General features: G+C 45.2%; 1 protein-coding gene across 1 annotated transcript; it reads left to right on the top strand.

Moving 5' to 3' along the window:
• The first annotated feature begins 67 nt into the window (after nt 1-67).
• On the top strand, nt 68-19612 carry LOC311112138 (protein argonaute-1). Its single transcript, XM_084155115.1, has 19 exons — nt 68-151; nt 4830-5016; nt 7750-7870; nt 8042-8223; nt 8837-8973; nt 9465-9599; nt 10656-10743; nt 11243-11390; nt 11520-11639; nt 11915-12037; nt 13219-13352; nt 13760-13944; nt 16080-16239; nt 16463-16553; nt 17350-17544; nt 17865-17999; nt 18201-18302; nt 18878-19077; nt 19317-19612. The coding sequence occupies exons 1-19, from the start codon at nt 127-129 to the stop codon at nt 19423-19425; spliced, it is 2577 nt and encodes an 858-aa protein (XP_084011241.1). The 5' UTR covers nt 68-126; the 3' UTR covers nt 19426-19612.
• The last annotated feature ends 3018 nt before the right edge of the window (nt 19613-22630 follow it).

Below are 22630 nucleotides of genomic sequence, written 5' to 3'. Positions count from 1 at the left end.
AGTACGGAGAAGACTACACGCCGAGAGGAGGGGGCTGGAAGTCTGCAACTCTTCCAGCCTGAAGGGGCCGGCGCTGTGGCCATAGAACCCTGGACTGTCTAGTGCCCGCTCGGTTAAGTGGATGGGATGGAGCCGGGACCATCTGGCGCTGGTAGGTCTCTCTCTTTTCTCTGTCAATGGTGGAATGTTTGCTTATCTTCATCTATAGCAGCAGATGGTAACATGCAATTGGCCAAATTTTTTAAAACGGGCCGTCATATCTGGTGCAGCATTCTCTTATGCTAGCAGGCTGGCTGAAAACCCCGTCCATCACAACGATTGTGGGAATTTTTCTACCATAGCTCGTGCACTATACGAAATTACTTATCATAGCGAGAGACGGGTCTTTTGGGCCCACTGACAATGTCCAGGGTCAGGGGCAGGGGCAGGGGCAGAGGGACCGTGGGAATCTCTGGCAAGGAGACACGAGGTAAAGTCCGCCTCCACTACTCAGCACCCCTCTCACTCACACACCCCAAATACGAGACAGTCTGTTTTGGCAGTCTGGGTTCTACATACATTTTTGGAATGATAGAAACGTGCACTGATCCAAATATTATTTATTCACACCCCACCAAAATGAATACACAATGAACTAACTCAAGTCTATGTGAACACCACCAATTAGTTATGTATTTGAATACTGAAATGAGTGGCTATTGGACAACCTCCTTACATTGTGATTATTATTTAGATTAGTGCATGCTATAGAAATTAAACCACACCATTGTAAAATGGATGTCCACATTTTTACATCAAGGTCATTCCAATTTAATGTTCATATTGGGTAATGCTAGAGTTATTTACAGATTAGTAATTTAACAGACACTCTAATCCAGAGCGATTTACAGTTAATGTATTCATCTTAAAATAGCTAGGTGGGACATCCACATATCTCAGTCATAGTAAGTACATTTTTCCTCAATAAAGTAGCTATCAGCAAAGTCTGTGCTAGTAGGGGTGGGGGGGGGAAGTCAAGTGTCAGGGTTAGTTCACGAAGGGCAAGTAATGGCATATCAAAAAGCATGTGTTTCGCTTTTGTTACTTAATTAAAGTGGGCAGACAGCCATACAACTCTAGATATTATGATGACCTGTGATATTATGACGCTGTGCTTTAGTCTGGTCTGAAGTCCAGTGTGTGCATAATCAAATCTCATGTAATTTTAGTGACACTCTAACCAAGTCTGAACTTGATCACAAACAGAAGATTTAGTGACAAATGGAATGCGAAAATTTGATATTACAAAGATTGGTCCCCAGGTATTTGTGTTAATCACAGTTATGTTAGCTAAAATTCACTGTCATTCAAATGGAGTAGGCCTATAGTTTGACAGCTTGTTGACACTCAAGGTAGCTTAGTGGTTAAGAGCATAGTGCCAGTAACCGAAAGGTCGCTGGTTCTAATCCCCGAGCCGACTAGGTGAAAAATCTGTCGATGTGCCCTTGAGCAAGGCACTTAACCCTAATTGCTCCTGTAAGTCGCTCTGGATAAGAGCGTCTGCTAAATGACAAAAAAGAAAAAGAAGTATGGAGTTGTTTGTTTTTAGAGAGGGGGAGGGGGACAAACAGCTAATGACCCCCAGACCTGCCCATCTCCAGAAGTCTGCTTCTCTGACTAAAGCTACATATTCTTTGATGTGTATCTTTACGCAACTACATTGACTGACTGGCCTCCAGATTTGCGACTAGTAGGATTTTGCTGAACCTGTATAGGACACCATTTACACATTAATATTAGTCAGTTAATCAGTAACACTTAAAGGAAAATTCCACTCAAAATCTATCTTTTGGTATTTGTTTCGTCCACTGTTGATCATATGATGCAAAACGCAGCATACTGTGACACTTTCTGTATTTTCTAAGTTTTATGTCTTGATTGCTGACATGCAAAACATTTTGGGACTGTATCAACAGTGGATTAATGAAACAAATACCAAAATATAGTTTGTGGTATTTTCCGTTAAAGGTCCAATGCAGCCGTTTTATCTCAATATCAAATAATGTCTGGGAGCAACTAAGTACCTTACTGTGATAGTTAATTTTTTACCATTTTAATTGAAAACAATCTTCTTAGAAAAATGTAATTTCTCAAGCAAAAATGTAGCTAGGACTGTTTGGGAGTGGTCTGAGAGAGGGGCCTAATTGGAGGAGCGTAATGTGAAGGATGTGTAACCTGAAAAATAGCTGTTATTGGCAGAGAGGCGGTCCAAAAACCCCACCCAGCCAAACAAGCTGACATTTCAGGCGGTCTTTTCAAACAGCTCTTACATTAAAAGTGCATTATCATAATTTTCACAATATTATTCCAACCTCAGTGTGGAAATATAAAAAAAACACAGGAAAATCATGTGTTTGACTGCACTGCCCCATTTAACACTGATTCTGTCCTCAAGACTAGAGTTAAGCTACTAAAATGTTTTATACCTGTACCTCAGGACAGCATTTGAATATTTATATTAACCTAAACCTATAAATAGTTAAGTCTTAGCTATATCACCATTCCAGACCGCTATTAGACATGGAATCATCTCTAGTGATGTCAGCAGGGAATGGATGTGGGAATAGTGTGTGTAATTCCATTTTTCAATGGTAAAGGAACACGGCCTAAACCAGACTCCAGAGAGAAACACACACAGTTGACATGGAAAGGGCCCCAGTGCCAGGGAAAGACTGCTATTGTCTGGGGATGTGTGAGCCCTGGCTCCACTTCTCACCATCTGCCTACACTGGCGTGGGGCGGGCTGCCGGTGACGTGTGTGTCTGCAATTGTGCATGTGTGTCAGTGTGTTTAGCCTACTCTGTGTCAAGACTGTTGAGACTTATGCCGTAGGCGTAACACACACACACACCTCACTGTTTGTCACCTTCAGTAGAATCTACCTAATCTTATGTTATTTATCATGCCAGATTGCCAGTCCATAGTTGGCTGCTTTTTCAAGGCCTAGTGAGCGTATACATCCATGACTGACTGCTATGCTTGACTAGAGGATTTCCATGCTAGCCTTTTAAACCACAAGCTCTCCACTCAGCTCAGCTATAGGCCTTGCATGTGAGAGAGATTCATGACAGGGGAAGAGGCCGCTCGGTCCTAATGTGGAAACACTAACACTGCTTCAGGATGAATAAGGCCAAGGTCCCCCCCCCCACACACACACACACATACACTACCCCTCCACCCACCCACTACCCCTCCAGGTTTCCTGATCTCCATGACAATGCCAGTGTTGCTGTGGAGTCTCCATGGTAAGGCTGGGAATGTTGGGGGGGACCCCTGTGTTTGTGTGTGTGGTAGTGGGGGCTCGCCCTCTCTCCCCATCTCCCCTGTCTGTGTGATGGAGGAGGAGGGCAGCTGGGGTCTTTGTTGTGATTGTGAGAGGGCCGGTCTCTGGGGAAGCAGAGGTTAAGACATGGGCTGGACAAGGCTGGGCCCCCCTCTCATGCAGGGAGGAAGGCAGGAGTCTCACATTTGCCAGGCCGATCTCGAAGTCATACACCTCTTGAACTTCACATACTTGTTTTCCTCACTGCAATGAACTAGTTAGTTACATTACGTTTCTGTATTGTATTCACTCTCCGCTCAATACCAAAGTTTCAAATTATGTGTTTGAATAGAGGCTAGCAGTAGCATTCATGTCAAACTAAAACATCTAAAATGCAGGCTTTTAGTCTTCTTCTGTGACCGTTGGATTGTATTCCTATGATACTATCGCTAACTAAGGCACATTTGTCATCGCACCATCTTATATAGGCTGAGGTAATTTTATTATTTTTAATACATGTAGGTGTTTTAAACAAAATCACACTAGAATCCCTTGTGAGGCTAGCCTACTCCTCTACCAGTTTCTAAACGTACCGGCGTGTTTAAGGAAATGTCTATCTTTCTTTCAGTGTCTGTCCGGCTTGGTGAATCCAGCATCGCCCTAATGTATTCTTTTTCTCTCTCTTACCCTTAATTCTCATTCAACCACCAACCACCCCTCTCCCTTCCCTTCTCTTTCGTTCACACCCTCCCTCCTCTCACCCTAATCGCTTTGTTCCTCCTCCCTTCTCTCCCGCTATTATCCCTCGTCAATATCCTCCTCTTACCCTTCTCTCTCTCCCACATACCCCATATTTTGCCGCTCAATCTTTTCCTTCCTCTCCGTCTGTTGCCCTTTTCTTCCTCTCTACTTATTCCTGTCTCTTCCTCTGACTCGTCATCCCATGCCCCTTCTCTCTGCCCGTCATCCCATGCCCCCTCTCTCTGCCCGTCATCCCATGCCCCTTCTCTCTGCCCGTCATCCCATGCCCTCTCTCTCTGCCCGTCATCCCATGCCCCCTTCTCTCTGCCCGTCATCCCATGCCCTCTATCTCTGCCCGTCATCCCATGCCCTCTCTCTCTGCCCGTCATCCCATGCCCCTTCTCTCTGCCCGTCATCCCATGCCCCCTCTCTCTGCCCGTCATCCCATGCCCCCTCTCTCTGCCCGTCATCCCATGCCCATGCCCGCTCTCTCTGCACGTCATCCCATGCCCCTTCTCTCTGCCCGTCATCCCATGCCCCTCTCTCTGCCCGTCATCCCATGCCCCCTCTCTCTGCCTGCCATCCCATGCCCCCTCTCTCTGCCCGTCATCCCATGCCCATGCCCCCTCTCTCTGCCCGTCATCCCATGCTCACTTTTCTTTCCTCATTACTCCATTTATTTCCTCATCTCCCATACCCACATCCCTACCATTTCTGCCTTTGCCTAAACATCCCATACACCTTCCCTAAATTGCCCATTTCTACCACCACACCCCTGCCCCTCCAGTGCCCATGGGGCCCTTCCCTCCACCCATGCAGCAGGTGTTCCAGGCACCCCGCCGGCCGGGCATGGGCACGGTGGGCAAGCCCATCAAGCTGCTGGCCAACTACTTTGAGGTGGAGATCCCCAAGATGGACGTGTTCCATTACGAGGTGGACATCAAGCCTGACAAGTGCCCCCGACGGGTCAACAGGTAGAGTAACATGTCACCCAGCATAGTCTCGTGTACCAGATCTCGTCCCCTGTGGGCAATAGCCTGGGGATTGAGGTTACCCAACTCAACATCTGTCACCCAAGTGTCCCCAACTATACAGTACCAGTCAAAAGTTTGGACACAATTACTCATTCAAGGGTTTTTCTTTATTTTTACTATTTTCTACATTGTAGAATAAAAGTGAAGACATCAAAACTATGAAATAACACATATGGAATCATGTAGTAACCAAAAAAGGGTTAAACAAAGCAAATTATATTTTTATATTTGAGATTCTTCAAATAGCAACTCTATGCCTTCATGACAGCTTTGCACACTCTTGGCATGCTCTCAACCAGCTTCACCTGGAATACTTTTCCAACAGTCTTGAAGGAGTTCCAACATATGCTGAGAACTTGTTGGCTGCTTTTCCTTCACTCTGCCGTCCGACTCACCTCAAACCATCTCAATTGGGTTGAGGTCGGGGGATTGTGGAGGCCAGGTCATCTGATGCAGCACTCCATCACTCTCCTTCTTGGTAAAATAGCCCTTAAACAGCCTGGAAGTGTGTTGGGTCATTGTCCTGTTGAAAAACAAATGATTGTCCCACTAAGTCCAAAACAGATGGGATGGCTTATCGCTGCAGAATGCTGTGGTAGCCATGCTGGTTATGTGTGCCTTGATTCGAAATAAATCACAGACCGTGTCACCAGCAAAGCACCCCCACACCATAACATCTCCTCCTCCATGCTTTACGGTGGGAACTACACATGCAGAGATCATCCGTTCACCCACACCGCGTCTCACAAAGACACGGCGGTTGGAACCAAAAATCTCAAATTTGGACAAATTTCCACCGGTCTAATGTCCATTGCTCGTGTTTCTTGGCCCAAGCAGGTCTCTTCTTCTTACTGGTGTCCTTTAGTAGTGGTTTCTTTGCAGCAATTCAACCATGAAGGCCTGATTCACACAGTCTCCTCTGAACAGTTGATGTTGAGATGTGTCTGTGACTTGAACTCTGTGAAGCATTTATTTGGGCTGCAATTTCTGAGGCTGGTAACTCTAATGAACTTATCCTCTGCAGCAGAGGTAACTCTCGGTCTTCCATTCCTGTGGCGGTCCTCATGAGAGCCAGTTTCATCATAGCACTTGGATGTTTTTTGTGACTGCACTTGAAGAAACTTGAAATGTTCCGTATTGACTGACCTTCATGTCTTTAAAGTAATGATGGACTGTCGTTTCTCTTTGCTTATTTGAGTTGTTCTTGCCATAATATGGACTTGGTCTTTTACCAAATAGGGCTATCTTCTGTATACACCCCCTACCTTGTCACAACACAACTGGTTGGCTCAAACGCATTAAGAAGGAAAGAAATTCCACAAATTAACTTTTTAAGAAGGCACACCTGTTAATTGAAATGCATTCCAGGTGACTACCTCATGAAGCTGGTTGAGAGAATGCCTAGAGTGTGCAAAGCTGTCATCAAGGCAAAGGATGGTTATTTGAAGAATCTCAAATATAAAATATACTTTGATTTGTTTAACACTTTTTTGGTTACTACATGATTCCATATGTGTTATTTCATAGTTTGATGTCTTCACTATTATTCTACAATGTAAAAAAAATAGTAAAAATAAAGAAAAACCCTTGAATGAGTAGGCGTGTCCAAACTTTTGACTGGTAGTGTAAGTGAAGCAGTGGTCCACTTGATCGCTAACATTTTCCCAATGTTTTTAAGAGCCACAGAATATGTACTGTAGAACTGCGCCATAATCAGAGCTTGGGAGGACCACACTCTATATAGAAGTCTTATTCTGTAGAGGTTGAACAACTTCTCAAGATGATTCAGAGATCAGGATTTAACTAAACAGATATAGACTCACAGTTCATTAGCGCACCATGACTATGACACACTAGTCCAGTATCCACCATTTCCTAGGCAGGATATGATTAATGGTCTTGGAGAGCCTCATTGTAGGGTGGTCATCATTGGCCAATCTATTCTAAACCCCAGACATTGGTTTCAATGGTTGGCCAATTGAGCTGCTAGTGTTTCTTTCCTCCGATTGATTTGACTGAGGATTTATTTCAGCTGCTGTACAACCTCATAAAGTGTAACTCAACTGTTTTATTTCCAACAACAAAAATACTGGACCCAGAAGAGAAATGTATCTCCTCTCTCTCTCTCTCTCTCTCACTCACTCACTCACTCACTTGATTAACAGAAAAGCTGAGTCAAATCTGAAGTTTTACTTTGCAAGATGAAAATGTTCCATACTAATAAGTACACACACCAAACACATCTTAGAGCTTCCTGCTTCATTCTTACTTAGTAAGAGTTTTTTCAGACAAAGGGTCCAGGCAGGCATGCGAAAGGTCAACCCCACATGACCTCTCCTTTTCAACCCGACCACTCTACCCCCACAGTTAGACGAAGGCCAAGGCACCATGTATTCGGAGGTGCTGGGTCCCCACAGCTACCTCCCTTTCTCCTAGGGATTCCCCCACGACCATGAGACCATCACCTCTCACCAGCTGTATCCTGCTTGATCAATAACCAATTGAATTGTGTCTTCCCTGCTCCCCAAAAAACATCCATCCAGATTTCTGATAGGATGTTGGGTTTAATTTGGAGCACTACATTTGTTGTCAGATGGTGGTCTTTTGTGGTTTTGTCGGCTCTGGTGGTCATGATGGTAACCCTGGTGTGTTTGACTCTGTCGCCCCCTGCAGGGAAGTGGTGGAATACATGGTGCAACACTTCAAGCCCCAGCTCTTTGGCGACAGGAAGCCGGTGTACGACGGCAAGAAGAATATCTATACGGTGCTAGCGCTTCCTATCGGAAGTGAGAAGGTAGGCGTAAGGGAGAGAGTGTGTGTGCTATACATTTGAGCAAGTCCCCTTTCTACTTCTGCCATTCTATCGCTTTGTCCTGAAACCCCCTCCCATCTCCCCTCCACCTAAACTACACTCCTCCGTTGTTCCATCTACAACTCTTGCTCATCCCTCTCTCTCTCCCTGAAGGTGGACTTTGAGGTGACTATCCCCGGGGAGGGGAAGGATCGTATCTTCAAGGTGTCTATCCGCTTTCTGGCCACGGTGTCATGGCGTCTGCTCCAGGAGACGCTGGTCAGCGGGCGCCTGCCGGTCCCCCTGGACTCTGTCCAAGCCCTGGATGTAGCCATGCGCCACCTGGCCTCCATGAGGTACGGTACACCGTGTACATTAAGCACATCCACGAGTGGACACCAGCACACACGTGCGCGTACACACACAGACAGACACAGACACGTAGGAGGGTACGCACGCACACACACACACGCCACCACACACACTATGAAAATGAAAAGAAAGCAAGGGCAGAGAAGCTTGTAGCTAATTACAAAGCTAGGATCTATGATGCACAGACAGTCAGAACACACACGCAAACAGACACGCACGCCACCGGACAACACTGTATGCATGTTGTCTTCAAACAAATTGAAAGGCATATGTTTGCCTTGAGGTGTGAATGTTTTGTTATTTTAGATTTTTTTAAAATCTCAAACAATAGCAAGACATTCCTGTCAACCTTGTTGAACAGCGATTTAGTTTTAGATTCTATTATATTTACATACCTAGAGGAGATGAACGGAACAACAGATGCCTGAGAACTGTGTAAAGGTGTCACATGGACAGAATCTAATAATCAGACAGTTACTTGGAAGCTTGACCAGATCACAAGCCTTATAGGTGACATAGAATTACTGGACATTGAATCATGCTGTGGTGCTGAGACTCAAATGAGTCATTCTCCATAACGTCATTTTTGTCATCAAGGTACACTCCGGTGGGACGATCATTCTTCTCCCCACCTGAAGGATACTACCATCCCCTGGGTGGGGGGAGGGAAGTGTGGTTTGGTTTCCACCAGTCTGTACGCCCTGCCATGTGGAAGATGATGCTCAATATTGATGGTGAGTCGGCTGAGTCCCACCAGACAAGATCTAGTCTAGGGTATGAAGTCACAGATCTTGTTGCATAAAAAGTTTCATCTATATTATGGAATGAAAATGTATGATGACGAGAGGTGATATCTTAAGTATGCTCTTACAGTTACATTCACAGTGGTCTATGATTTAACATCTGTTTTTTGTGGCATAAAAATTCACATTCAGATCAATGCTTAGAAATGACTTAATTCTATACTATTGGGTTGTGTTCATTAGGCACCAAACGGACAAAAACTGACCGAAACAGGCAGGAACTACCTGGATTTGTCCTATAAGAAACTCTTTCTTTTCTGCTGAAACATTTTCTTATATGTTTTCCGTTGAGTGCCATAGCGAACACAACCCAATGCTTAGGAATAATGGAATCCTATACCACTGGGCTTCTGTCTGCGCTGCACCTCACTTCCATTCAGAATGAATGCATTACTTACTTACTGCTCTCTGTCTCCCTCTAGTATCTGCCACAGCCTTCTACAAAGCCCAGCCGGTGATCGAGTTCATGTGCGAAGTCCTGGACATCCGCAACATAGACGAGCAGCCCAAGACCCTGACCGACTCGCAGAGGGTCCGCTTCACCAAGGAGATCAAAGGTGGGCCGTTGAACAGTGAGTGAGTACCTTCCACACGCCATGCCGCCTGCCTCTCACCAATGCCCCCCCCTCAGACGATCCCCTCACATCACTCCTCACTCCACCACTCACCCTTCACCACTCATCTCACCACTCATTCCTTCCCTACTCACTCCTTCCTCAATCACTCCACTCTTCCACCCCTCACTCCACTCCTTCTCTTATCTCCTCTTCCTCACTCACTCCTCCACCCCTCACTTCACTCCTTCTCTTATCTCCTCTTCCTCACTCACTCCTTCACCCCTCACTTCACTCCTTCTCTTATCTCCTCTTCCTCACTCACTCCTCCACCCCTCACTTCACTCCTTCTCTTATCTCCTCTTCCTCACTCCACTCCTCCACCCCTCACTTCACTCCTTCTCTTATCTCCTCTTCCTCACTCCACTCCTCCACCCCTCACTTCACTCCTTCTCTTATCTCCTCTTCCTCACTCCACTCCTCCACCCCTCACTTCACTCCTTCTCTTATCTCCTCTTCCTCACTCCACTCCTCCACCCCTCACTTCACTCCTTCTCTTATCTCCTCTTCCTCACTCCACTCCTCCACCCCTCATTCCACCATTTCCTTTTCTTTACCTTGTCTTTGACATTCATCCTAATGGATCCTTCTCTCCACCATGCCCCCTGTTATTTTCTACCCCAGGGGCTCCCCAGAATGTTTTCATAGTGTGAAGCTCATCTTCAGAAAGTATAAATCCTCATCACCTTTCTCAGTCTACTCTATCCTGAATTCTGCATTTCTGAATTTCTCTAAACAGCGTGATTGAAAGCACTACTATACGTTTTGTATTAGTTTTCATAAAGAAATACATTTGAAAGTCCACATGATGGCGCTAAAGAGTGAACGACTGAAAGATTGGTGGAGCTGCGCCTCTGTGCATACAGCCTATGGGGAGAACTCTGATGTCCTTCCCTTCTCCTCCACCCTCTCCCCATTTACGTCTGTCCCCGTGCCATCACTACTGTGGGCTCTTATCTTTGTGTGTGTTTGTGCCCTGCTGTCGGTGGGCGTTGCCAGGTCTGAAGGTGGAGGTGACTCACTGCGGTCAGATGAAGAGGAAGTACCGCGTCTGTAACGTCACGCGACGCCCCGCCAGCCACCAGACGTGAGTAGTGTCACACGGTTGATCTGACTGATTCTCCCTGGAGAAGGGATGTTTTGGATCTTCCCAATAAAAGTAATTACCTATAAATCATCGGTGTCAGTTGGGAAATTGATCTTTGTGATTCTGAGTAAGGATATGGTCCATTACAAGGATGAATGTTTTTGTATTATCCACCTTTTTGTAGTATTTAGTGAAGACACCAGTGGTTTTATAGAGGCGCTTGCATCAATGTGAGACATGGTGACTATGGAGGGGCGGCAGGTAGCCTAGTGGTTAAGCAACCAAAAGGGCGCTGGTTTGAATCCCCGAACCAACTAGGTGAAAAATCTGTCTGTGCCCTTGAGCAAGGCATTTAACCCTAATTGTTCCTGTAAGTCGCTCTGGATAAGAGCGTCTGCTAAATTACAAAAAAAAAAAAAGGTTTTCTGTGTTAGAATTCTACATACTGACATTATCATCAAGTCATTTGACATCTTCTTTATTACACGTTCCCTACCAGGTTTCCTCTGCAGCTTGAGAGTGGACAGACAGTAGAATGTACGGTGGCCCAGTACTTCAAGCAGAAGTACAATCTGCAGCTCAAGTATCCCCACCTGCCCTGCCTCCAGGTGGGCCAGGAGCAGAAACACACATACCTGCCCCTGGAGGTGAGGAATATGGGACCGCTGACTCTTCTAGAGTGAATGCATTCAATCCAATCCAGTTGCTTTATGTATTTGAGAAGAAAATTCCTGCTAATATTATATACTCAATGCTTTGGTTCTGTGTCCCTGCAGGTGTGTAACATAGTAGCAGGGCAGCGCTGCATCAAGAAACTGACAGATAATCAGACGTCCACTATGATCAAAGCCACGGCTCGCTCTGCACCTGACAGACAGGAGGAGATCAGCCGGCTGGTGAGTCAGTGGCATCATCTGGTGACTGGAGGCTGCAATGCGAAACAACCAGCTATGAGCATGAGAATTGGCATTAATGTGTTAATGAATTTAACACAGGCCATCCAACACAGATGAACACATACTACTACTAGACTTGAGGGAAAATACTATACATAGTAAATGACTTCCTATTATTCCTGTCTCTCCACAGATTAGATGTGAATTGACAGCACAGCATTGTGCAGTGTGAATGAATAACACACATCCTATCTATTTTCCCCGTCTGTCCACAGATGAAGAACGCCAACTTTAACCTGGACCCGTACATCCAGGAGTTTGGGATCAAGGTGAAGGATGAGATGGCGGAGGTGACGGGGAGGGTGCTGCCTGCCCCCATCCTACAGTATGGAGGACGGGTAAGAGATATCACACTTGTAGTACGGCCACATTAAGCACCCTTTCAATTGTGTGTACTTGGTCCAGCGAAGTATATATATAATGTGTGTGTGTATATGTATGTGTGTGTTATTTATAATATATACATATATATTGATACATTGACAGTAACAACAGAAGTAGCCCACACAACCACTCACCAGTAGGCTATAGAGTGGTGAGGAGGAGGAGGAGGAGTCTAACGTGTCCGGAAGCGACTTCACCATTCGTTTTCTGGATTCAGGTTCACTCAAACATCGTTTTAAGCTTTGTTTTACTATTGACAGTTACTGCTGATTTCGGGATTGTATATCGATTCGCTCTCTTTAAATATTTGTCATCTAATGTATTCGTTTTAGTCTCTGAATTGTTTCATCAAACTTTTCACTGCCAGCTCCTGATATCGGGGTATAAAAACTACAATCTATGTCCTGAATTAGCCTAGTGTGCATGTGCGCCCAGCTATATCCTGCTGGCTAGCCAAACTTTATAAATACTGCACCCTCAACATCAAAACTCCTTTGCTAGTTATACAATCATGTAACTAAGAAATTTGCTGGAAAGCAACTTGAAAAGTATTTATTGTTTTGTTGAATAGTCATGACTGGTTCGAGCGATCTGTCCTAAGACAACTGTGGCGAAGGATATCATTGCTACTTAACGCGGATCCAAGTTCAGTTTTGAGATCCAGCGGCGTCATTGATGTAGTTTTAGCTGAACGTTTCTGACTGGTCTTGGATCTGTGACAACGGGCAACCTCTCCCCACTTTGCTCAACGATCATGTAGTGATTTTGCCAACACAGCCAGATATGTACACAGTCTTGTATCCTTAACCTTTTATAAACTGACTTTTGTTTTTGTTGATTAAATCGGACTTTATTAGTATAAAGAGTAATCAAGGAATGTCACAAGTTAATTGACTCGAGAAAACCCAAGAAAATAGCAACTCAACAGAGCACCAACGGCTACAATGAATGACTAAATTACGTCCGGACACAAAGGGGCCACAGAGTTCCTCCTCCTCACCACTTTATATCAAACCAGGCTTCTGGCTTCAGAAGTCAGTCCCTACTACAGTAGTTGTGGATTTCACAGAGTGCAAACAGCCCTGACATTGATCTGGTTCTGAAGCTTTTGTCTCCCACCTGTTCCACCTCACAGAACCGGGCCATCGCTACGCCCAACCAGGGGGTGTGGGACATGAGGGGCAAGCAGTTCTACAACGGCATTGAGATCAAGGTGTGGGCCATCGCCTGCTTCGCCCCGCAGAAACAGTGTCGGGAGGAGGTGCTCAAGTAAGTACCCTGCTGGGAGTGGGGGTAGTGTGGAAAGGGGTGTCTGAGGTGGATATCTTCAGGCATCGTATTAGAGATTCCTGTCAGAGTGCAACAGTATTTATCTAAAGCGAAAATATGTACTGTTCTTGGCTTTGCTAGGTAGTTTTGTGTGTTAGAGTAGTCTTATTTGGAGCTTTACTTGCTGTGACATGGATCATGTTCATTAGTGCACACTACGGGAAATGTTCTAAAACATTTTGCAATTGAAAATGAGCATTCCTTTGGAGAAGTCCAGGTGGTACCTCCCTGTTTCAGTCTGTTGTCTTCTGTTTGGTGCCTAATAAACACAGTCTTGGCTCAGCAGACAGCACCACCATGTGAAACCGGTTCCTTTCCTAACAAAATAATGTCTCCACTTTCCTCAGGAACTTCACAGACCAGCTGCGTAAGATCTCCAAGGATGCTGGGATGCCCATCCAGGGCCAGCCGTGTTTCTGTAAATACGCCCAGGGAGCCGACAGTGTGGAGCCCATGTTCAGGCACCTCAAGAACACCTACTCTGGACTGCAGCTAATCATTGTCATCCTGCCTGGAAAGACCCCCGTCTATGGTAAGATTGGCCTTATTCATGCTGAATGATTCACTTACTTAATTCTCTATGTTAGAATTCATTAACCAAAATGTCAGTTTACTCACCTTGCTTGACCACCACCCTTACACTAATATATTTTATATAATGTATTACCTTTTACTTTGGCAAAGTGCAGAAACAGACATATATGATACATTGAATGTACAAAACATTATGAACACCTGCTCTTTCCATGACATAGACTGACCAGGTCAATCCAGGTTAAAGCTATGATCCTTTATTGATGACACTTAAGTTCACTTAAATCAGTGTACAGTGAGGGAAAAAAATATTTGATCACCTGCTGATTTTGTACGTTTGCCCACTGACAAAGACATGATCAGTCTATAATTTTAATGGTAGGTTTATTTGAACAGTGAGAGACAGAATAACAACAACAAAATCCTGAAAAACGCATGTCAAAAATGTTATGAATTTATTTGCATTTTAATGAGGGAAATAAGTATTTGACCCCGCTGCAAAACATGACTTAGTACTTGGTGGCAAAACCCTTGTTGGCAATCACAGAGGTCAGACGTTTCTTGTAGTTGGCCACCAGGTTTGCACACATCTCAGGAGGGATTTTGTTCCACTCCTCTTTACAGATCTTCTCCAAGTCATTAAGGTTTCGAGGCTGACGTTTGGCAACTCGAACCTTCAGCTCCCTCCACAGATTTTCTATGGGATTAAGGTCTGGAGACTGGCTAGGCCACTCCAGGACCTTAATGTGCTTCTTCTTGAGCCACTCCTTTGTTACCTTGGCCGTGTGTTTTGGGTCATTGTCATGCTGGGATACCAATCCACGACCCATTTTCAATGCCCTGGCTGAGGGAAGGAGGTTCTCACCCAAGATTTGACGGTTCATGGCCCCGTCCATCGTCCCTTTGATGCGGTGAAGTTGTCCTGTCCCCTTAGCAGAAAAACACCCCCAAAGCATAATGTTTCCACCTCCATGTTTGACGGTGGGGATGGTGTTCTTGGGGTCATAGGCAGCATTCCTCCTCCTCCAAACACGGCGAGTTGAGTTGATGCCAAAGAGCTCGATTTTGGTCTCATCTGACCACAACACTTTCACCCAGTTCTCCTCTGAATCATTCAGATGTTCATTGGCAAACTTCAGACGGCCCTGTATATGTGCTTTCTTGAGCAGGGGGACCTTGCGGGCGCTGCAGGATTTCAGTCCTTCACGGCGTAGTGTGTTACCAATTGTTTCTTTGGTGACTATGGTTCCAGCTGCCTTGAGATCATTGACAAGATCCTCCCGTGTAGTTCTGGGCTGATTCCTCACCGTTCTCATGATCATTGCAACTCCACGAGGTGAGATCTTGCATGGAGTCCCAGGCCGAGGGAGATTGACAGTTCTTTTGTGTTTCTTCCATTTGCGAATAATCACACCAACTGTTGTCACCTTCTCAACAAGCTGCTTGGTGATGGTCTTGTAGCCCATTCCAGCCTTGTGTAGGTCTACAATCTTGTTCCTGACATCCTTGGAGAGCTCTATGGTCTTGGCCATGGTGGAGAGTTTGAAATCTGATTGATTGATTGCTTCTGTGGACGGGTGTCTTTTATACAGGTAACAAGATGAGATTAGGAGCACTCCCTTTAAGAGTGTGCTCCTAATCTCAGCTAGTTACCTGTATGAAAGACACCTGGGAGCCAGAAATCCATCTGATTGAGAGGGGGTCAAATACTTATTTCCCTCATTAAAATGCAAATCAATTTATAACATTTTTGACATGCGTTCTTCTGGATTTTGTTGTTGTTATTCTGTCTCTCACTGTTCAAATAAACCTACCATTAAAATTATAGACTGATCATTTCTTTGTAATTGGGAAAACTTACAAAATTAGCAGGGGATCAAATACTTTTCTTCCTCACTGTAGCTGAAGGAGAGGAGACAAGAACTGCAACGGTTTGTGTCAAGAACTGCAACGCTGCTAGGTTTTCCACGCTCAACACTTTCCCGTGTGTTTCAAGAATGGTCCACCACCCAAAAGACATCCAGCCAACTCGATATTAGGTGTTCTTAATGTTTTGTACATCGGTGGATAATAGCTTCAGTTTAGCATTTATGGACCTGTACTTAATTTCTGCCTGTTATTGGTCCCGTGTAGCGGAGGTGAAGAGGGTGGGAGATACTCTCCTAGGAATGGCCACTCAGTGTGTCCAGGTGAAGAACGTGGTGAAGACGTCCCCCCAGACCCTCTCCAACCTCTGCCTCAAGATCAATGTCAAGCTGGGGGGCATCAACAATATCCTGGTGCCTCACCAACGGTAAACTTTCACCAACTCTCTCCATTGGGTTGGGTTCATTATGGCACGCAAAGTCCCTTCCTTTTTCAGTCCGTTTTGTTCCGTTTGGTACCTAATGGATACGACCTTGGTCTGAATGTGCTCTGGACGGAAACCCTTTTATGTATATGAGCACTCTTTAAAATCAGATGAAAACTCCTATGAGTTTGACTGAATTTGTCCCTTCTCCCTTCCCGTCTCACAGGTCAGCAGTGTTCCAGGAGCCTGTCATCTTCCTGGGGGCCGATGTAACACACCCCCCTGCTGGAGATGGGAAGAAGCCCTCCATTACCGCTGTAAGGCTGCCTCTACAATACTACACCATGTTAACACAAATGATGATGTATTAAGAGGACATCGTATTTTAAGAGGGAGGGATGAGGAAAAGCATAAGAGGTGTAGAAGGGGAAGACAATGCCACAGCGCTGACTCACAGACAGGGAGGAAATGACGTCACCCCGATCCTCGCTATCCCACAACCCTGTGGTTGGCTGTGTGGTTGCCTAGCGATCATGACAGGCTGTTGAGTCACTCAGCCCTCTGTGTGCGTCTGTATGTCCTTCTGCGTGTGTGCGTGTGTGTCAAAGCATGTAGAGGTGGGCAGGAAGGATGACTATTTTTCTCACAGTAACAAGACATAAGGCTACAAGGTTATAGATGCTGACGACACAGAGCTTCTGACACCGCCTATCCTGTGCCTATAGAGGATGCTAGTGCTCACATTGTGTCATTGGCTAGAGGTGAATCATAGAACACTGAATTAAATATTGATGTTTTGGGTTGTCTATCTAGTCTTTGTTTCAGCTCATCTCTGTATTTTCAAAGCTTTTGCTTTTTAGGAGTGGTTTCTGAATTTTGGGCCCGGATTCACATAGTCTTAAGAGTAGTAGTGCTGATATAGGATCAGTAGCCTTTTGGATAATAGTGAATAAGATTACATGGACAGGGGGACCAGATCATAGATCATCACTGCTACTCTGAGACGCTTTCTGAATACAGGCCCTGGTCTGTGTCTGTATGGCTGGTCCCCTCATTTCTCTCTCTCATTCTCATCCCTCTCTCTGTTTTTTTCCCCTCCCTCTCTCTCTCCAGGTGGTAGGCAGTATGGATGCCCACCCCAGCAGGTACTGTGCCACAGTGAGGGTCCAGAGGCCCAGGCAGGAGATTATCGAAGACCTTTCTTACATGGTGCGAGAACTGCTGATCCAGTTCTACAAGTCGACCCGCTTCAAGCCCACCAGGATCATCTTCTACAGGGATGGAGTCCCTGAGGGGCAGCTGCCACAGGTACTTACTGGTCTCTGTCGTTGGGGGTTATAAATAGTGATCAATAGAGATGGGGGATCCATTTTGTATTATTCATAAGTGACAGAGTTGGATTGGCCAGATCAATATATTTTTACTCACTTTGACCAATAGGCCTAGTAGTTTATAGCAGTTAAATAATGGTACATAGTTAATCTCTGAATAAGTATGATCGATTTAATATAGCATGTGACAATAATGCACAATACTGGGAAGAGTTACAGAATGAGGTGAGCAACGCACCTATCTCTAAAGATATCAGTTGGCCAGATAACGAGTAAATATTTTATTTTTCTGCATAGATACTCCACTACGAGCTTCTGGCCATCAGGGATGCGTGCATCAAGCTGGAGAAGGACTACCAGCCTGGTATCACCTACATCGTGGTCCAGAAGCGCCACCACACACGCCTCTTCTGTGCCGACAAGTCTGAGAGAGTGAGTCAACAGTCAGAGCTATTCTAACCATAACCTATATCATGCTTTATAGGTTTCACTGTAGAACAGGGGTCTCAAACTATCGACACACGGGCCAAATGCGGTCTGTGAGCTTATTTGATGTGGTCCGCAGTTGTAATATAAGGATAAGCGTTTGGAATGAAATATCGTGGTCCTGTATGGTCTTTCCTTTTTCTGTAGATTGGGAAGAGTGGTAACATTCCTGCAGGGACCACAGTGGACACCAGCATCACTCACCCGTTTGAGTTTGACTTCTACCTTTGCAGTCACGCGGGTATACAGGTGAGTGGGGAGGAGCTTCCTGCTGCTGTCCAGCTGTGTTTGTCTAACCTGAGCCATTCTAAACCTCCTGGCTTGGGAACCACATGCGGCTCTTTAACGGCACTTTGTGGCTCCATGGCGATTTTTAATTTGTATACTTTTATTTAATCCTTTATTTAACCATAGAAATCACAGGCGAGATTTACATCTCCAACAAAGCAGCATGCATATATTTACACGATACACAACATAAAACATAACAATGAATGTAAGTTAAAACAGTGCAAAGTGTATAAGAAAACTTAAAAGAGCAGGTTTAAAAACATATAGTTAGGGCCCTGTGTTTTGCACAAGAATGTGACATAGCAAGATTTTCTTCTGTATTTTAAGCCTTATTCAGAAATGAGAATTACACCAAAAATGAAATCAATTGTCTGAGGATGGTGCTGGACGATCTGACAAGAAAAGAAAAGGGGACAGTTTGAAGTTAATATCCAGGCAAAACACAGGGCCCTAATACTAGTTATTCATGTTTTCAAATAATCCTCCCTCTTGAGTGTTGAAATGGTCTTTCCTCACTACACTCTGCTCTGTAGGGGACTAGTCGGCCCTCGCATTACTACGTCCTGTGGGACGACAATCGTTTCACCGCCGACGAGCTGCAAATCCTCACCTACCAGCTCTGCCACACCTACGTGCGCTGTACCCGCTCCGTCTCCATCCCCGCGCCAGCCTACTATGCCCGCCTTGTGGCCTTCCGTGCCCGCTACCATCTGGTGGACAAGGAGCACGACAGGTGAGCATGGTGGTCTAGTTAACGTTTTAAAGGGACATTACACTTAAATCTGTTGTCAGATGTTTATGACCTCAAATGTAGTCTAATGTTAAGATGAATTCAAGTTCCATGGCATCGGTTGTGTAGATCCAGCTGTATGCCTCAACCCAAAATTAATGAAAAAGATGAGCACTATATATATAATTTCCAGATCTTATTCGGTACTTATTGCGTCCTGTGTCTTTCTGTCCTTACTGTAGTGGGGAGGGCAGCCATGTCTCTGGTCAGAGTAACGGTCGGGACCCCCAGGCTCTGGCCAAGGCGGTGCAGATTCACCACGACACCCTGAGAACCATGTACTTTGCCTGAGCAACACCCCACACTACCATCACCGCCACCACCACTGCCCTTAAGACTCACCATCCCCCGGTGAGGGGCCTGGGAGCCCACTGGAAGCCTTCCACCTCCCCTCCTCCCTCCATGGCTGTGATCACCCACACACTCCACATGCCTCTCATTACTGACCAACCACAGCCGAACCACCCCAGTACCAGAACTAAACACCCCTCACCTGATCAACCCAGGCAGACTCTGCAGCGTCCTGCACAACGGTTATTATTATCATTATTGATATTATTATTAAGTGTTTATTTGTATTTACTTTACCAGGACTATGTGTTTTTATCTAGACTTAAAGAAACACAAATGGGTATTGTATTGTATGCGACCTTCCACACTCCTTTGTATGTAAGTATGCAATACGGAGGGGAGGAAAACGGGCGCTGAGCTGCCCCGAGACTTTTGACTGCCACCACAATGCTGCCTCTTACCTATCCGCGCAGCGGATGCCAGTGTTCTGTTCCAAGCCCCTGGTACAACAGGAGTCATGGGGCGGGGGGAGGAGCGACAAAAAGGACACTTATTATCGTTGTAACTTTTTATCATGAACTCCATTCTTATTGTTGCTGTTATTTTAATGGCCTTGAGGCGTGCAACGGGTGGTATGGTACATTAGCACTTAGCGATTAGCATGTAGACAACGCCGCCCACCCTGCACCTATATGAATTGTCTATGTCTGGGTGAGGCTAGACCTCTGCTCTTAATAGTGGGAATAGAGCAGAGATAGAAAGAGCAGATGTAACATATTGTAGATACATGAGACTAAGTCCTTCTTAACTGTATCTGTGCAGGTTGGGGAGTCTCCTCTTGCCTAGAGAATTAGCCAGTAGAGAGAGAGGCCAATGTAGAAGTTAGAGCGACCATTGCATTGAGTGTATTGAATATACTTGAATATACTCACACCCCATGCACCTAAACCAGCATTATTATTATTAACCAGCCAAATGTGATGCCTACCAATGGAAAAGGGGCACTTATGTAAACAGGAAGAAGATAATCTTTGTCAGTATGCATTTATTCTGCGAAGGAATTACGAGGCACTTTCTTTACCTGATTGGTTTATGTTACTTCAGAATGGGGAGATGTGTCTTCCCTCAGGCTTTACACACACACACACACACACACACACCCCTACCTACCTACATAATACATATTCTCACACCTACAACCTCTCTAAGCTTGCTGAACCGATAGAGTAACAGTAGCAATACAACGTCTTCATCTTTTCTATGTAGGTATGAAAGCAGCAAACAGACGTGTGCCAGAGAACACTGAATGAAAAGTGTTTCTCCCTCACTTTTAGCACTTGACCTTGGCTATATGATCATTCTACACCATTCTAGCTACATATTCCAACCTATGTCAATGGAGATGATGTACACACCAATACACTACGTTGACATACACCTACACACACACACACCCATACTGTACGCACACTTAGCGCCTCATTTTTAATTTTGTACATAGCTTGTCCTCCTACCCACAGACATCGACCACAGCATCGTCAACACAAGCACACTCATGCCTCCGCACCCCCTCACATTCTCCTACTGAGTGTGTATCGAGCCGCCTCCACACATGCACTTGCCCCCTTAAAACCCCTACATGAATACTTGCCCCCTCCTTCCAACACCACCACCCTTTACCCCTATCCATACCCCCTCAATCCTCTGCCTCATCCCCCTCCCAGCCTAGTGTATGAACCCCATTGGTGCGCTGTGTGCATGGACAACACAGATAGGGGTTTTGCTACACAGGTTATTGGGGGGTACTTACTCAGTATGCCCTGCCTTCACTTCTGATCACTTTCTGACGCATGTAACACATTTTTATTATGACTGGATATTCTGAGCCACCTTATTTTAGTTTTCGTAGAGATAGGAGCTTATTGTGCTCCCTTCTGCCTGTCAGTCATAGCCTCAGTTGTGTAAATGGTGAACTGAAAGGCTGCTTTTTGTTTTCTGTATTGTTGTGCTGAGTAGTGTCAGAGTATATCCTCAAGGGGGTACTATGTGAAAAGTAGTCTGACGACTTTCACTTCTTGGCCTTCAAGCGCCTCCAATCATGTCTGATGGGTAGTGTCAGAGTGTATCCTCAAGGGGGATGTTGGAAGGGAACAACGATAGAGATTTAATGATATGCCAATTTTGGGGGGACTCATGTTTATGAACTTCTGCAATCAAAATGCTTTTGTACACCATTTTACTGACCCCACGTGTCCAAGGTGATTTGTATATAACCTGTAATGAATTTGGGCTCACCAATGTTGCGGGGACTTTGCAGTTGGGGTTAGTTCCCCCCGCCCCGCCGCCCGCCCCCTCTGTGTTCAAATTCAGCTTGGGTAAGCCCAGCACCACTGATCCAGATGCAGTTCTTATCTTCACTCACTGAAGACACAAAGCACCTTGCAACGGGGGAGGACAACATGGAATTACCCTGAGAAAAGCATCATGATGAGGACACAAGCGAATCTGCTCCACCCAGCCTCACTGACTAAGCAATATGAAAGCCACTGATCAAGAACAGTCCTTGTCATAGCACTTCCCAATAGGTTGAATGAAAGGACATGGAAGCAACTTATTTTGGCTCTGTATGATGTAATAGTATGGGGACTCTGTTGGGGAGGGCTATTTTTTAAAGAAAATAAATTTGTTTTTTATTACTCTTGTTGATTTTTGTTGTGTACAGACAAACGTAATGCATTTATGGTCAGTCCTGGAAGACCCATGTGTATGCAGGTTGTTATTTTTTATTATGACAGATACTGACATATCTGTAGCCTAGCCTAGATCACATCATAAAGCTCCAACCACTATCTCCGAAACCAGTGGCGATCAGTGCCGTTTATGATGGAGGAAGATTTTCTTTTTTTATGAGCATGGCCTTATTTCTATTACAGCATATTGGATGACTGTCATTCATATTCCATTCACCCAGTTCAATGTAACATCGATAGCTTTAGGCTACTCCATGATACTCTAATTTTCCCTATACCCATCATGAGGATGCTACAACCTAGCCTATTAATTAAAGTTTACAACGTAGGTGCACACAGGTCGAGATAAATTTGAGGTGACACATGGACAGACAGTGACACATTCAATACCGCCTTGCACACTCTTGCCTGCATCTAGCTTATCTAGGGTGTAATCATTAGTCCAACAGTTGCAA

The sequence above is a fragment of the Coregonus lavaretus genome (assembly GCF_964263955.1).
Source record: "Coregonus lavaretus genome assembly, chromosome: 3".
In the NCBI taxonomy this organism is placed as follows: Eukaryota; Metazoa; Chordata; class Actinopteri; order Salmoniformes; family Salmonidae; genus Coregonus; species Coregonus lavaretus.
Note: the sequence above shows the minus strand (reverse complement) of the source record. Positions and strands in the feature narration are given on the sequence as shown.